Here is a 17,730-nt window from a genome sequence, read left to right as displayed (position 1 = left end):
TTATTTTATTTTTAAATTGTTTTTTCAAATGATTTCCAATGGTTTAATTCATTTTTTCCAATGGTTTAATTCATTTTTTCAAGTCAGCCGAGCAGTTAAACATGTTTTCCAATGGTTTAATTCATTTTTTCTTTAAAAAGAAATATACTAAATCTATTATATTATCACTTTATAATCAATTATAAATACTACCTTAATCTTTTTCAAATTCACTAATTTTACCCAAATATTTTATTTTAACAATAATTTGAAACAATCACTGTTTATTATAATTTAAAAATTATTATATGATATAATTATTACACATGACATAAATAAATAAATAAAGAATATTAGATTTTATGAAGAATATGTATATATATCTCCTAAGTGATTAACAAAAGTATTTAAGAACGAAAAAGGAACTTATTTTATTCTAAATTCTTCTAAAACAAACTTAGAATTTTTAAAAATTAATATTTTCATGTTCTATGTTATTAACATCTAATAAGAAAAGAATAATAATACAAACTTTGAAATTAATTGGATGACATCAACACTTATAATTTATTTAAGTATAAAATAACAATAAGTTAAAGTTAAGAATTAGTTTGTAAATAAAAAAATTCATCTTAAAAGCCTGGAACATATGTAGCTGCAAGGGCTTGAAGTCCTAATCGGCTTAATTGTGTTCTCTTTGTTGATTTTCGTATCAGCATATCTTTCACTACTTTAGACTATACACTTGGATGGTCCATACGTCTAATAATTGTTACATTAGGATAATATTAAAAAAAAATTCTTAGATTATGATTACTATAATTAGAGCAGTGTGTTTCTTCCCATAATTCTCAGCAATTAAAATTCTCAGTAAAATTAGGTTTCCTTTATTTTAATTGCTTTTATATTTTAAAAGTTATTAAAAATTGGTTTGCTACTATATTTTTTTTCTAATCATTCGTAGCCAAAATTTCTTTCCTTCGTCCACAAAGAGTTGGAATTCCTACGAATTCGCCATATATTAACAGTAATATGTTTTTTCTTCTCTACTGTTAAAATTAGGATGCAATTTGATGGGAAAAATTTTACGATGCAATTTCGTGTCTTGGGCTACTTACTATATTGGACTACGATATTTAAGTTCTATTAGATGGGTTCTCTAAAGATGGACTGATTGTTCCTTTGCTAAATTTCTGATTAAATGCAACGTGTATTTAGAAAAAAAACTCCATGTACTATTAAGCTAAATGTGAAAATGAAATTTTACAGCCAATGCATGTATCAGAAATTCTCAGTGTCCATTAAAATTTTGGGTTCAACTACCAGTAATTTATTCGGTTATAACAACCAAAATCCACCACTTTTGGTTAAAATTTTTCCAAATATTTAATTTCTTAAATAGGCAATTTTACAATTCTGGAAGAAAAAGAAACTTTTCTATATAAGAAATCTTGCTCACAACTATAATAACTTTAACGCCTTCGTAGTCTACTCTAAACCTCCTCCTATTTTATTAGTACTAGCCTACTAGACATGGACATTCGTATACCGAGTTTGGGTCGGAAATTTCAAGTAGCATATCTTTTGGATATGAAAAAATGAAAACTGATCTGGTAATTAAGAATTTTGGATCAGGTTCAATTCGGTACTTGTCAGATCCAAATATTTTTGGATATATCCAAATGAACCGGCATTTTTTTGGTTTTGGTTCGGATTGACATATTTTATCTTATCATAATCGAAAATATCAACATCCTATCCTAAATTACTATAAACCCAAACACATTATAAAATAAGATAAATACAAAAGATTTAAAACCAAATAAAACAAAAGTTTAAGCAAACTTCAAACAAACAAGAAATCCAACATTTTAAATATAGGATAATCCAACATTCCAAACAAGCAAAGAAACATAAAATAGAGATGAAAGTTTTATAATGAAACATTGAAACTAACAAAAAGATGCATAAGAAAGTTGCTCAAAAAGATGCATTAAAACAAGAGTTGTAAAAAATGATTAAGAAACATCAAAATATCTTATATGAGAAAACAGTTGAGGCCGAATTTACGTAATTGCATAAGTATATCAGATACAATCGGATACTTGTTCGGATACTGGGTAATAATACCCAATCCGATCCGGTACCCGAAGCTTAAAAAAAATCATATCTAGTCGGGTATTTCTCTATATCCGAGTCCGATGTGAAACCCGATTTTTCGGATGGATATCGGTTCAGATCTTCGGATCCGGGAAATATGCCTAAGCCTAACTAGTACATGTGTTTGTATATAATTGCTTACCCTTTATATGTATATGAGTGACGTAAGTATCTCTCAAAAAGAGAGAAACAAAACCCAAACCCTTAAAGGTGAAAATCCCCACAAACACACAGTTCTCAAAGTTGTTAGTTTCTTCCTTCTTGGCTGGTGTATAGAGAGTACTAAGCATGAATTTGCAGAGAGCTATGGTGTTCTCGTGTTGGGTTCTGTCTCTTTTGATCATCGAGACGTCAGGGTATCGCGATCAGCTGTTTCAGCCGCTTGAAGCTGAAAACGCAAACGCGATGACCATGGTGATGGAGCGAGGTTTACAGACGCGGGGGCCGGAGCACAAGAACGCATATGCGACGATGATGTACATGGGAACTCCAAGGGACTACGAGTTCTACGTTGCGACACGTGTCTTGATCAGATCACTCAAAGGTCACCATGTTAACGCTGATATCGTCGTAATCGCCTCCCTCGACGTTCCACTCAACTGGATTCACAACCTGTAAGTGTCTTCTCATCTTCTTATTCTTTTCACCCCCGAAACAATTCCGTTTTAATTGGTTTAAAACATTTTTTTTTACTTTTAATCAAGTAATATCATAAAATTCCCAACCTTGTATAAATAACAAAAATGTGAAAAGTCAAATTTTTAATATCTAAATAGAGGAGAACATGGAAGAGCAGTAGTGCGGGTAACAGCCTGAAAACAATTCAAATATTTTCAAAAATTAGTAATTATAAGTATTTTTAGCTTAGAAGCAACAAAGACAGCATAATAACAATTAAGATTATGCTTAGGACGGCTTGTCTCTTTTGAAAACATAAAACAAAACTGAAAATATCCGAACAAGACAGTCTTAATAGCATACGTGTTTCCACGACCTTTTTAAGCTTTCTTGTCTACTAGGTTAAGATCCGCGCCTTGCGCAGAATGAATATTATATATAAAAATTATTTTATGTATTAAATATTTTTACATATTATGAAATAATAAATATATATTGAATAATTAAAAATCGGTTAGATATATAATTACATTGGAGTGAACATATAAACCAATTTTATTGATCCAAAAAATATTTTTTTATATTTGATAGGATATGTAATTAAATTTAAATGATACTAACATATATAGTATATTTTAATATATTTTTAATATTAATTTCTTTTAAATGATGATTTCTACTCATATTTTTTTTGATCATTTGTATTATTAAAAAAAAATTAAATTACTGATAACAAAATTTTTATTGTGGGATTAATAGTTTTAGTAATTTATATTTTTTAAAAATAAGTTGTCAATATTCGTTCAAGACTTTTATCAAAAAAATTGTTCAAAGTAAATTTTGAAACTAAAATATTTATGTATATATTGTTTTAAATTAAACTATAAACCATATAAAATACATAAATACAAATGAAAAATTATGAAAAAATACAAATGGTTTAAAATTTTTGTTATGAAAAAATATAAATGATTACAAAATTATATAAACAAAAAATATAATTATATAGTAAAATAATTAATTAAATTAGACTTTTTGTTTATATAATTTTGTAATCATTTGTATTTTTTCATAACAAAAATTTTAAACCATGGATCACAAAATTTGAATGTGAGGCTTTTAACAGTTTTAGTAATTTATAGTCTTTTTTAAAAATTCAAAATATAACATATACAGAAAAATCTAAATTTTTATTATATGGTTATTGTGGTTGTTTAATTTATTTAATATTTTTAAATTAAATAAATATGATAGAAGATACACTAATATTTTTATCAAATCTTTATTATTCAAAATCATTAATTGCCATATATACTTTAGTCACATAGGTAATTCTGTAAATTTTATTTAAGGAAATAATAAAGTACATTAATAATGAATTTATTGTTAGTATCATAAAAAACTTATTATATAATTAAATGGACCAACATATTTCTCTAATGATTCTAAGAATCATCCTAGTGATGACACGTGGCTACAAAAAGAAATTATAATGCTTCTCAAATAATATATAGGGGATTTTATTCGTTTTATCTCTAGGCTCTACCTATTGTTGATATACAATTCTCTTAGCGATAATTAAATGATTTCCTTCAAACATATATAGAAAGCTAACTTTTACTCCTTCCATTTCTTGAAAAATGTCGTTTTAGAATTTTATTTTTGTTTAAAAGAACTGTCATTTTGTGTTTTCAATACAAAATTTTAAATAAATGTTTATTTTTAAACTCAATGTATTAGTGTATTAATTAGAAAGAAAAAATATTTAATGTGTGAACATAAGATAAATTACAAATTTTAAGTAATTTTTAATGCTGCAAAATCTTTCGGATGACACTTTTTAAACAGAGGGAGTAATGACAATTCCCTTTTTGTCTACCATACTGCATCCTATACGTATCACCCTTTTGATTTCTTATGCAAAACTTACACGGGTTAGGTGCAAGTTTAATGTTTCTTATTAGGTATAGTGGAAAGAAACTATATGATATACTCATAAACAATAGTGGATTTGTTGATAATTTAAATTTTAAGAGATAAGAAAAGATATTATAAAAAAGTAAAGGGGGCTGTCAAACACCTTATTCTAGTAACTCATAGTTTCAGTCCTTTATAAAAACATTTTTGTTGGTTTCCCTTTTCTGGAAAGGGAAAAGTGTCAAATTAATTAAAAATACATTTCTTGCTTAATACATAATATTTAAAAAACAGTCAACTACAAGAAACTAATACAATTCTTGAGGGTTTACAAAAACAAATACAGTTCTTGAGAAATAGATTCTCAATTAATACAGTTCACTAATGGGTTAGAACACCCTCAATGCTTAGTATCTCAAAGAGATTTCTAAAATATAAAATATTGTATTTCAAAGCATTTTGTAATTAAATAAATTTCAGTTGTTTTTACGAAAATGAAACTAATTACAATTTGACAAATGGTACAAGAATCTCTTAAAACGTGTCATGAGTTCTCATTTTAGTCCAAAAGTTTTCTTATTATCTTCTTTTTTATACCTTCTTGAGATCTTACCAAGTTACCATTGAACAATGAATATGCTCTTATGTAGGGAAGAAATGGACGGAGCAAAAGTCGTGAGAGTAGAGAATCTTGAGAATCCATACAAGAAACAAACCAACTTCGACAATAGATTCAAACTTAGTCTGAACAAGCTCTACGCTTGGTCTCTCTCAAACTACGACCGTGTTGTTATGCTCGATGCCGACAATCTATTCCTCAAGAACACCGACGAGCTCTTTCAATGCGGCTCATTTTGTGCTGTCTTCATCAACCCTTGCATCTTCCACACTGGCCTCTTTGTGTTGCAGCCATCAATGGAGGTCTTCAGAGACATGATTCGTGAGCTTGAAGTAAAAAGAGATAATCCTGATGGAGCTGATCAAGGCTTTCTTGTTAGTTACTTCTCTGATTTACTTAATCAGCCTCTGTTTCGTCCTCCTAATAACCGCAGCACCGTGCTCACCGGACATTTTAGGCTTCCTTTGGGGTATCAAATGGACGCCTCTTACTATTGTAAGTGATCTCTATTCTCTCTCCATTACAATAACCCCAAAGTTCAGAACATTTTGCTAATCTTTGTATATTATTATAGACCTTAAACTCAGATGGAATGTACCGTGTGGACCAAACAGTGTGATCACGTTCCCTGGAGCAGTCTGGTTAAAGCCATGGTACTGGTGGTCATGGCCTGTTCTTCCTTTAGGCCTATCATGGCACCACCAACGCCGCTACACCATAAGGTATATTTAATTGCACATAACCGAAACCCATACTAAACTTCATAATCTCCATATCGCTTTGTTATAAATTAAAAAAAAGGCTATATTTAATATATTATGGAGCCGCGTCTAAGTTTATAACTTTCTAACAATCCTCTTCCATTGCAGTTACTCAGCGGAGATGCCTTGGGTCCTAATCCAAGCAGTGTTCTACCTAGGAATCATACTAGTCACGCGTCTAACGCGTTCCAGCATGTCAAAGCTATGTCACCGACGTTCTGATAAGAATCTAACAGCTTTCAAGATGGTTGCACTCCTCTTGATCCTGTCAGCATACATTATACCCTCCTTCATCATCCCACAGACCATCCACCCGCTCATGGGTTGGTCACTCTACTTGACCGGTTCTTTTGCTCTCTCCTCCATTCCCATCAATGCTTTCTTGCTTCCAGTGCTCCATGTTTTGACACCGTGGCTTGGCATTCTCGGGACGCTCCTTGTGATGGCTTTTCCCTCTTATCCTGATGGTGTTGTTAGAGCATTGTCGGTTTTCGGATATGCCTTCTGCTGTGCACCGTTTCTATGGGTCTCCTTTGTGAAGATCACATCCCATCTTCAAATTTTGATTGACAAAGAGGTTTTGTTTCCGCGGTTGGGTGAGTCCGGGAGTAGTTCTAGTCTCAGCAAATTGTATTGATTAATACGGTGGATTGCTTCTGTACATAAAGGTTAGAGAATATTAACAAATATGACATTGGCTTTTTCTTCATTTAATAAATATCCTATCAAAGATATATCTCTCACATTTGTCTAGCTTTTCACTGGGATTAAAAGGAAATGCATGAGTGGAACTAAAGATTTAAAAAGAAAACGTAAGTACCTTTTGTTAAATTGAGTTCATTTTATGTATGATCGGCCCACTAGGACCACATTTCTCCTGTTCTCCATCAGAAGCTTAAAGGCTTAAAGCGCCAAAGGGTATGCCACATGCCCCACATTTACATGGCCAACGAGACCCGATTTACCAAAAACCTTTCATCTCATGTTTTTGTTCGGATAACATAATGAAATCATTTGTCCAAAAAAAAACATAATGAAATCTTTTCCCTCTGTCTTTTCTTTAAAAGAAAGTTGCTCCAGTTAAGTTAAAAATCTAAAACATTAAACAAAACTCTTCATCTTTATTATGGTGTCGACCGTCAGTGGACAAATGATTATTTAACTCTGAAAGTCAGGTAAGGGTAAACATGCAGAAACGTGATTTTTAAAAAAGGTGTTATGTTTCTTTAGTGTCAAGACAGAAACATGAAGGGTTCTGTATTAGTGTTATAAAACTACCACTACAAAGCTACGAATGCAGCTGGCGACACAAACTGCAACCACAAAGAAAGTAGGAACCTAACTGAATAAATAAAATATGCTTTTTTACAAAAAATAAAAATAAAAATAACCTTTGTTTTTAAAATTTTGAAAAGTAGCAACGAATAAGGTGAATGTAGACCGATATTCCAGAAATTTATATACAGCCAGCGATAATGTATGTCTCCCATTTACTCCATTTACTACATTTTAGCCAAATTTCTCAATTTTTTTTTTTGGTTTCTTTAGATGTCTCATTGTTGACAAATAAATACTAGATATTTCATTATCTAGATATGGATTGTACCTTTACTTATATACCTTTTTTTTAAACACGAGCTTTACTTATCTACCATTTCATTCAACTAGTCTATAAATGTTTAATACTCTCTCCATTTTCTTTTTAATGACGTTTTAGACTATTTGCTTTGTTTCAATATAGTTGACGTTCCCAGAAAACAATACGAAGTATAATGACATATGACTTTATTTACCCTTATACTATTATTGTTTCAAAATGAAATGTGTGTCTCCAGAGATGATAATGAATTGATCGAGAAAGGTATAAAAAATATTTTATTAGATGCCTTAATTTGTGTGAAACTCATAGAACCTCCTGTAAACAAAAAACAGAGCAAGTATTCCATGTTCATGTGTTTCAAAAAGCAATTTATTTTGACTTTTTCTTTTTATTACACAAATAGTATCATTGAGTTCATTGTAATTTATATTTACTTTAACCTTAATATAAATTACAAAAGGCGTTGATCTTAAAAATAGTTTTATTTATCTTAAATATTATTCAATCTATATCATTTTAAGAGGTGTTTAAGGTTTTTGCACAAATATTAAAAAAATATAAATTTTTATGTAATTGGCTTTGGTTACATAAAATATTATTAAATAAAACTAATTTAACCAATAAGAAAAAGATGCAGTATTTTATAATTGGTCAAAAATTCAAATGACATTAAGGGCCTGACTGGTTCAAATGCGGTTGCGGTTGCGGTTGCGGGAGTTTGTGGATGCAGACGGTTGCGGTTTCTAGCGGTGTTAAGAGATTTATATGACTGGTACTACGGTTAAAAATTGGTGCGTTTGCGGGTGACTTATGACTGGTTAACTAGCAAATGCGGTAACAGTCAAATAATAAATTAACAATATTTACATTTAATATAATTATAAAAATATCAAAAATCATAAAATTATAATAAATATAAAATTTATATTTAGAAAGTTATAATTTTAATTTTTCAAAATTTATTGAAATTGTTTTTATTATAAAATTTTATAATATTAATTAAAATATAATAGATATATTTTAATATTTTCATAATTTCAATTTTAAATTTTTATTAAATATTTTTACTTTTGTGTATATATTGTTTAAAAAAAGAAATTTTTTTACCCTCCCGCAACCGCAAACGCTAGCTGGAGCCAGCTTTTGAATTTATGAGATTCGGAGCGGTTTGAAACGGTTTAGAGCGATTTGAGTGATTGTTGCAAACCGCCGACAACCGCTACTAACCGCAAAAGCTGCGTTTGCGGGTGGTAGCGGAAAAACCAGTCGCCCCCTAAATTTCATCTCGAATTGTGAGAACATCACTTATTTTAAAACAAAATCAAAATCTTTAAATACCAGTTAAACTGATATGGAGGGAGTATTAGTGAAATAGATGTAATTAATAAAAACATAAATGTATTTATATCATTTTCTTAAATTTTACGGAACAGAAGAGTATAACTGATCCATATAAATGTGATTGTTTCAATTTTTGGATGTTCATTCAAATGAACACATGAATAAACATTTGTTTGGCTTGGAAATTTAAAGAATAAAACAGAAAATGTAATTGATAACAAAATTTTGATTGTCAAGTTTGTAGAAACATGAAACTGCAATTATATGACCGTTCAAATAAAACCTGCAGTCATAAAACAAAATCCAATCCTAGTGATTACCAAAAAAAAAAAAAAAAATCCAATCCTAGTTCGAATTTCAAAATATTGAGACCCTAATCATATGCTTGAACACATCACAAAGTTGAAAGTTGCTTTGATTTTTTTCTCTCATTCGAAATAAGAGCAACTAGAACTTTCTGCGCGGATGCTTGATTTAATTTGTGTTTAATATAAAATCATAAACCACTAGTTTGATAAAAAAAATTCCATACATATAGAATAGAATATATTATTTTATTTTATAATATAGATATTTGATAATATTTTTTTTATTTATACATAATATAATATTATTTTTTATAACTTAATGCAATTTGATGTAAATGTACTATTCATATATTGACCTGTTGTTTTTGTGAATTTATTTTCAAATGAAAAAAACATACCTAAAATTTTAGTTTTTGCATTAGTTTTCTATGACTTATTTTTAATTTTATGATATTTTGTTTTCTTAAAAATTAAACTCTTGAATTTTTTATATTTGATTAAACTAAATAAAGTAATACTATATTTAAAATTCCTTTATATAATATATACTATATATTTCAGTTTGTGTGTTTTTATTTTCACTATAAAGAAACAACAACCATTGTAATTAATTAATTTAAATTAATTTTAAATATAGTGACAGAATCAGTAAATAAAAAAAATACAAAAAGGAGATATGTCATTTATTATAAATACAATGACTAAATATATAAATAAATAAAAATAATTAATCTGTTATCCACGTTTCCAAACAATTCTCAGTTATTTTTTAATCTTTGTTTCCAAACAATACTAAAGGTACTTCAGTTTTAATAATATAGATAAGTACGATCAATAATCTCTCGGTATATTGGCAAACGATTTTTCAATCAATAATCATTTTCTTGTCAAGTTTTTTTTTTGAAAAATTGTATTTTTGTACATCTTTTTTTTTTGTCATCAACATAAACAGACGCATACAAACTCTGTAAACCAAACTGGAGGATGTTGATCCATGTGAACGACGAAAGACTGCTGTTTCCTGGCACGACGTGCTAGGGTATCCGCCTTTGTATTTTGTGTTCTTGGCACATGGATAATCTCTGATCGAGAAAAACTTTCCTTGAGGACTTTAAAATCTTCTAAATAACTTGCAAAAGCTGGTCATTCTTCTGATTCCGAAACCATCTTCACCAATTGAGAACAATCCGTTGCAAACGTAACCTGAAATTGACGTAAGTTCCTCATACATTCCATTGTCCAAAGTAGTGCTTCCATTTCCGCATGGAGAGGAGATAGACTAGCTCGAACATTTCGTGCCCCCATCAGCCCTTCAAAACCTGTTAAAGTACTGAACCATCTCTGTCTAGAGAAATCATCATTCTCTTTCCAGGATCCATCTGTAAAACACCATCTACCTTGGATTACCGGTATTTTTGTACATCATTTACCTTTATTAAGCTTCTAAACTCATCTATGCATTGGAGAAGTGCCTAGTCAATAAAAGGCAAAGCAACAACTTTCTTTTTGCTCTTTCGTGTATCATTTCGTCTCTCTTTTAAACGATTTTACATTTTTAATAAACAAAATTTAGCTGATTCTCTTGCAAGAACATGTATAACTCCAATCACAATATACACAAAACTTATTATTAAAAATTCCAATCTTTAGGATTAATTCGAGATTCTATACTCGGTAGTGGTCATCGTTGTCAGTCGAATTAAAAATAGTATAGTTTTCTCTAAATTGTTCTACTAAAACTAAATAAATAAAGTTTATCTTTACGTATCATTAGTAGTAGTTATCGTATGGACCAAAAGAGAAGAATGCTTGTTACCTACTCTCTCTAAAGGACAGAGAAACATAAAGTCTCTGCTTAAGGTTTCTTTAGTTCTGTTCTTGTTTCATTTGGAAAAATGCAGAAGCACAAATGCAAGCTCTGTTCCAAGAGTTTCTGTAATGGCAGAGCACTTGGAGGTCACATGAAGTCCCACTTGGTCTCATCACACAGGCCGACTCGGAAGAAACTCAGCGACTCGGTGTATTCGTCTTCGTCTTCTTCAGAAGGTAAAACTCTGGTCTACGGGTTGCGAGAGAACCCGAGGAAAAGTTTCCGGGTCTTCAGTCAAGATCCTGAGTCATCCATCGTTTACAACAGCGACACCGAGACCGAACCTGAATCCGTAGACCCGGTTCGGAAACGGAGCAGGACAGCGGTTTCCAAGAACAAGAAGAAGAAGAAGAAGAAGAAAAGGAGTAAGAAGATGACGAGATATATTAGCTCGCCCGAACCGGCGAGTTCTGTCTCCGATGGTTCTCAGGAACATGACTTAGCCATGTGTTTGATGATGCTCTCGAGAGATTCAAGAAAGATTGAACTTGTCAAGAAACCAGTTCTTGAAGCGGAAGAAACGAAGCCGGAAAAGAGACAATTCCCGGAGCTCCGCCGCAGGGGCGTCCCTATGGTTATGAAGGCCCTAAACCAAAAAAAAGTTGGGGGCCTACATAATTGTAAATCCATTTTGTTTTTATTATTTTGTTTTTGTTTTTTCACTAACATATTAATAATGGATTGACTTTAATTCATTTTGATGCTGGTATATTTTTTTTTACTTTACAAAACAATGAAATCCAAAATTAATTATAAAAACTTATAATAAAATTTTCAAAAATGGGGGCCTCTAAATATGGGGGCCCAAGGCCCATGCTTTAGTTGGCTGTGCCAAGGGACGCCCCTGCTCCGCCGCTGCGTGATAGATCTGAATCTTCCTCCGCCGCAAGAAAACGATGTTGTCACCGTAGTTTCGGCCATATAAAACAGCTGAGATTTCCAAAGATTATTGGATACAGTAAAAAGATCAAAACATCATGCTGATTTGTGGTTTCTTCAGGATCATTGTTCTTAAAACTATAAAACCATTTATTGGTTTGGAATCTTCGGATATCTCTATCAAACAATGTAAGACAAGAGATAAAACAAGCAACAAGTACTACTTCAAGATTTGTTCTTCAGTTTTCAGGGTCATCGATGATGATAATAATATATTGTTGGATCTTTGTTATGTCTTTATGATATTTAGAATTCTTGAGTTGATTCTTTTGCATGATCTTTGGATCTTGGACATTTGATTTATTAACGTGTTTTAAAAGAAACTTTAATTTCAACTGTTTTTTTTTTGTTTACACAAGTGTGTGCTAGGCTGCAAGTCTTTTTTTAATAATGTAAATATTATTCTTGTCACGTGTAGCATCTGTGTGTCGGAACAACTAGTATACTTGTAAATACTCAAAACATCCAAAATATCATGGATATTCAAATGTGAGCTTGTTCGTTTGTTCATGTAAAAACATTAAGATATTAACATCATGTATTTAAAAATCGAATTTGCATTGCCATACACTACATTGCTAATGGCCGCTCCAAGGCGATCTGAAGGCGACGGCGAGACTTAAGGTCGAGACCTTCTTTGGGTGTCGATCTCCCTCTGATCTATATGTTCTTTGACGTTAGATTGGCCATCATCTTCTTCTCTCTCGTTTGTGGAAGCTTTCATTTGTAGTGGAGCTGGTTTTCTTCGTGGCGTCTTTCACAAGGTAGCTGCTCTGGTTTCATACGAACTGGGATCCTGCGCTCGCCGGGCTCTGCATCATCACTTTCGATATCTAAATCGTTTTCACGATCACTCGAATCAAACCGTTTCCTCAGGCGCGCCCCGATCATTTTCTTGATCCCATCTGATCATTCGAATCAAACCGTTTCCTCAGGCTCTCTGTGTACCAAGCTCCATATCATCGTATGGGGTCTTCTTACATAACGCGATCTAGCCATAAGGCGGCCATGAAAGGCAAGGGTATCCTCTACGAGGATGACGACGCACCGATCAAACTGATGGATCAGGATGATACAATGATTGCTAGCGAATTTAGTTTGTCACTTATTGGGAAGGTCCTGAATCCAAAGAAACAAAATGTCGAGAAGTTACTTCGGAAAATGCCATCACAATGGGGTATGGAAGATCGCATTACGGCCAATGATTTGGGCAACGGGAAGTTCCTGCTTAATTTTACGTCGGAAGAGGATCTCAACTCTGTTCTTCGACAGGGTCCTTTCCATTTCAACTTTTGTATGTTCGTGCTGGTAAGATGGGAACCCATTGTTCATGATGACTACCCGTGGATTGTTCCTTTTATGGTCCAAGTGATTGGCATTCCTTTGCATCTCTGGACGGACATAAATCTCAGAAACATTGGTGCACGATTAGGCCATGTTCATGTTGATACTTTGGAAGTAGCGGAGGGCCGTATGCTCGTTGATGTGGATTCTCGAAAACCACTAAAATTTTCAAGGAAAGTGGAGTCGAAAGATGGAGATGAAGTCACTATCGAGATCAAATATGAGAAGTTATTTAAACACTGCTCTACATGTGGTATGCTTACGCATGAGAAGGATCATTGTCCTTCTGTGGATATGCGATCGCGCCTTCAGCCTCAACCAGAGCGTCCTGGTATCTTTACGAGAATGCAAGCTCCACAGGAGTTAGCACAGCGTCATACCTTCAACAGAGAGCAGGGGCTAAAGTTACATGAACGCCAGCCCTATGCTTCACGACTGGAGTCTTCGGCCAGACAAGCTGCATCTTCGAGATATTATGAGGACGATAGGAAATACGCTCAGAGGACATATCATCCTGCTGATCTACATGCTACACATTCAGATAGGATAATGCGACGTCGCAATGATCCTACTCGGGGTGATCGATATGGAGGTTCGAGAGCTTCTAAGGGTCCATATGACCGCAACAAGCGGCAGACGTGGCGAGAGAAAGCTGAGACTAATATGCGTCTAGTTACAATGTCACAACCCTCAGTGGCACCAGCAACTGATTCTCGTCAGATTGTTCCATATGAGCAATCTTCCGGAATAAGTAACAATGATTTAAATGGGATGGTGGAACAGACTGCGAGGGTAGAAGAGAGCAACAGCGCTAGAGGCGCTAAGAGATTGGCTAGCACCATCGTAACGCCGTCCCGAATTGACGTTGGTGATCATAACGATATGGAGGAGAATGTCACAAAGCGGGCAAAGGAGCTTACTCGTTCTCTCTCTTTCACGGACCTTAGTGACCATGAACCGGTAACTGTTGCTGGGGACAATCAGATTATTGGTGCACTGAATGATATGGAGATTGAGGATAATCAGGATGATGGAATGATGGAATGTGATGGGATGGATGAGGACTTACTTGGTATAGATCTCAAAGATATGGAGGAGAGAGAGGCGCTCCAGGTTGTGAGCAAGGCAACGTCGGGGCATGTGACCTCACGGACTGTTACTACCGTGTTGAAGAACAGTCGACAAGGTACTAAGGTGAATGTCCCTTTGGGCCTTCACAACAAGAAGTTTGAGATTCTCCGTCGGGGATCTCCTCGGAAGCCTTCCTCTTCGTCTCAAGGAGCTCATACGGCTAGAGACTCGACTAGGTCAAGGAAACATAGTCAGAGTTCGAAGAAACAGAGAGGTAGTGCGTCCAAAGGTGATGGGTTGATGGGTTCCAAAAACTCATCACAGGATTATAGATGAGGACGCTCAGTTGGAACTGTCGGGGGATTGGAAACGACCTCACAGTTCGACGCCTTACGGAGATGTGTCAGAAGCATCGCCCAGGATTTGTGTTTCTTTCTGAGACGAAGAATAAAAGGCCGCTGTTGCAGAACATTCAGGCCAATTTAGGATTTGATCATTTATTTACTGTTGAGCCACTTGGTCTCAGCGGAGGTTTAGCTTTATTTTTTATGGATGAATTTCAAGTTAATGTTTTATTTTCGAATAACAGAATGATTGACATTGAGGCAGTCATTGATGGAATAAGAGTTTTTATGACGTTTGTTTATGGTGACCCTGTTTTGGAACGAAGAGATCAAGTTTGGGAACGTCTTACGCGTTTCTCAACAACTAGAGCTGGACCTTGGTTCATGATTGGAGATTTCAATGAAATTACGGGGCACAATGAGAAGGAAGGCGGGCGACAGCGTTCAGATAGTTCGTTCCTATCCTTCAAGCAAATGCTTACAGACTGCGGGATGTTAGAGTTTTCTTTTACGGGGGACATGCTTTCATGGGTAGGGAAGAGAGCTGGACGTGTAACTGTTCGGTTTCGTCTAGACAGAGCAGTAGGCAATGCTGATTGGCATGAGAAGTTCCCACACTCAAATGTCAAGTACTTGAGATTATGGGGATCGGATCATCGTCCGATTCTTGCAGACATACTGACAAAGCCAACGAGAAGATCAAAGAAATTCAAATTTGATAGGAGATGGCTAGACAATGAGGAACTGAGGCAAGTCATTCTTGAGGGATGGAAATCTCCTGATTTACCCCCCAATGCTACTATAATGGAACATATCTCGAGTTGTCGGAAAGCTTTGAGTGAGTGGAGGAAACAACACAACATCAATTCGGCAAAGCTAGTGGAGGAGTTAAAGGAGAAAGTTGAGGGTTTATATGCAGATGACAATGCGACGACGGAGGAAATTGCAGCAGCGTTGAAGGAACTATCTGATGCTCTTAAGGCAGAAGAAATGTTCTGGAAACAAAAGAGTAGAGTGTTCTGGCTGAGAGAGGGAGACAAAAATACCAAATTTTTCCATGCCTTAACGAAGCAAAGGAGAGCAAGGAACAAAATCACGCAGCTTCTGGATGTTAATGGTAATGTAGTTGAGGATGAGGAAGGACTGGTAGCCATTGCTACTAGTTATTTTAGACAAATCTTTGAGTCATCTACACCAGAGGATATTGAAGAGGCGTTATCTGAGGTTCCTAAGACGATCACAGGAACAATGAATGACAGTCTCACTGCTCCTGTTTCAGAATGGGAGGTTAAATTAGCTCTCTTTGCTATGCATCCAGATAAGGCACCGGGACCAGATGGGATGACTGCGCTTTTTTACCAACAGTTTTGGGATATAGTCAAACAGGATTTAACTCTTATGGTGAATAAATTCCTGTTTGAAGGACATGTAGCCAATGGTTTGAATGATACAAACATATGCCTTATCCCGAAAACAACTAAGCCTAATGATATGGCTAAGTTCCGACCCATAAGCTTGTGTAATGTTAGCTACAAGATCGTCTCGAAGGTCTTATGCCAGAGACTAAAGAAATATTTGCCAGGTTTGATATCAGAAACCCAGTCAGCCTTTGTTGCTGGAAGACAGATATCAGATAATATCATGATTGCTCAAGAGATGTTCCATGCTCTACGAACAAAACCGAGTGGACGTAATAAGAGGATGGCCATCAAGACAGATATGAGTAAGGCATATGATAGGATGGAATGGTCGTTTATCGAATCTGTGATGCGTAAGATGGGATTCTCTGAGACATGGATCACCTGGATTATGAGGTGCATTACGTCGGTCAAATACAAAGTTCTCATGAATGGGCAGCCAAGAGGAAATATTATTCCAGGTAGAGGTCTGCGTCAAGGAGATCCTTTGTCTCCTTTCATTTTTATTCTGTGCACGGAAGCGCTCGTTAGCCTTCTCAATCATGCAGAGAACCAAGGGAAGATAACGGGGATGCGTATCACACGCGCATGTCCTTCGGTATCCCACCTTCTCTTTGCTGATGATAGCCTTTTCTTCTGTAAGGCGGAGCCCCGTGAATGTGAAGAAGTGATGAAAGTAGTCAGGAAATATGGCAAAGCATCTGGACAATGTATAAACTTTGACAAGTCTTCCTTACTCTTTGGTAAGAGGATTAATGCAGCCACCCGGCAAGAGGTTAAAGATACACTTGGAATTCACAATGATGGAGGGATGGGAAAGTATTTGGGGATCCCAGAGGATATTAGTGGCTCTAAATGTAAACTTTTTGCATTTCTAAAGGAAAATCTGATGCACAGAGTCAATGGATGGACTGGTCGATGGCTCTCGAAAGGAGGAAAGGAAGTAATGATCAAATCCATTTTATTAGCTCTTCCGACATACGTTATGTCGACGTTTCTGCTTCCATTGGAGATCTGTGAAAATCTCACTAGTGCCATTGCACAATTTTGGTGGAGCTCGAATCCTCCGAAGAGAGGAATACACTGGGCAAAATGGGCCAAGGTTTGTTTACCCAAAGAGGAGGGCGGTATTGGCTTCCGGCTAATTCATGAGTTCAATTTAGCACTATTGGCAAAACAATTATGGAGACTGGTCCAATACCCTGATTCACTGGTTGCCCGAGTATTAAGGGGGCGATATTATAGGATGACCTCGCCATTGAGGGCGACCTCTACTAGCAGCCCATCATATGTGTGGACAAGCATCTCCGCAGCGAGGAAGCTTTTACTGCTAGGGATCAGACAGAAGATTCACTCTGGTTATGACGTCAGGGTGTGGGAGGATCCGTGGATTCCAACGACACCTGCTAGACCGGCTAGACCTATGGCCCCTGTGATGAAC

At 34.7% G+C, this 17,730-nt stretch overlaps 2 protein-coding genes across 3 annotated transcripts; both read left to right on the top strand.

Moving 5' to 3' along the window:
- Positions 1-23: 23 nt before the first annotated feature.
- Positions 24-8,603, top strand: LOC103869363 (putative glucuronosyltransferase PGSIP7). Its single transcript, XM_009147443.3, has 4 exons — positions 24-2,753; positions 5,325-5,788; positions 5,868-6,015; positions 6,163-8,603. Exons 1-4 carry the CDS (start codon positions 2,428-2,430, stop codon positions 6,689-6,691), a joined length of 1,467 nt encoding a protein of 488 aa, XP_009145691.1. The 5' UTR covers positions 24-2,427; the 3' UTR covers positions 6,692-8,603.
- Positions 8,604-9,964: 1,361 nt separating this feature from the next.
- On the top strand, positions 9,965-12,523 carry LOC103869350 (zinc finger protein ZAT9). 2 transcript variants are annotated; one of them, XM_009147425.3, is made up of 2 exons: positions 9,965-11,722; positions 12,020-12,523. In XM_009147425.3, the coding sequence occupies exons 1-2, from the start codon at positions 11,199-11,201 to the stop codon at positions 12,096-12,098; spliced, it is 603 nt and encodes a 200-aa protein (XP_009145673.1). In that variant the 5' UTR covers positions 9,965-11,198; the 3' UTR covers positions 12,099-12,523. The 2 variants fall into 2 exon arrangements, with proteins under 2 accessions (XP_009145673.1, XP_009145681.1); XM_009147433.3 differs by having other exon boundaries at positions 9,965-11,732; positions 12,030-12,523.
- The last annotated feature ends 5,207 nt before the right edge of the window (positions 12,524-17,730 follow it).

Source organism: Brassica rapa, chromosome A01, assembly GCF_000309985.2.
Source record: "Brassica rapa cultivar Chiifu-401-42 chromosome A01, CAAS_Brap_v3.01, whole genome shotgun sequence".
Lineage (NCBI taxonomy): Eukaryota > Viridiplantae > Streptophyta > Magnoliopsida > Brassicales > Brassicaceae > Brassica > Brassica rapa.
This window is presented reverse-complemented; position numbering and strand designations above follow the sequence as displayed.

Excerpts from the sequence above, each read along its gene's own strand:
- LOC103869363 (XM_009147443.3), top strand. The coding sequence starts at position 2,428 with ATGAATTTGCAGAGAGCTATGGTGTTCTCGTGTTGGGTTCTGTCTCTT. Across the intron at positions 2,754-5,324 it reads CTCAACTGGATTCACAACCT|GGAAGAAATGGACGGAGCAA; the intron begins GTAAGTGTCTTC and ends GCTCTTATGTAG. Across the intron at positions 5,789-5,867 it reads AATGGACGCCTCTTACTATT|ACCTTAAACTCAGATGGAAT; the intron begins GTAAGTGATCTC and ends ATATTATTATAG.
- LOC103869350 (XM_009147425.3), top strand. The coding sequence starts at position 11,199 with ATGCAGAAGCACAAATGCAAGCTCTGTTCCAAGAGTTTCTGTAATGGC. Across the intron at positions 11,723-12,019 it reads GAAAAGAGACAATTCCCGGA|GCTCCGCCGCTGCGTGATAG; the intron begins GCTCCGCCGCAG and ends AGGGACGCCCCT.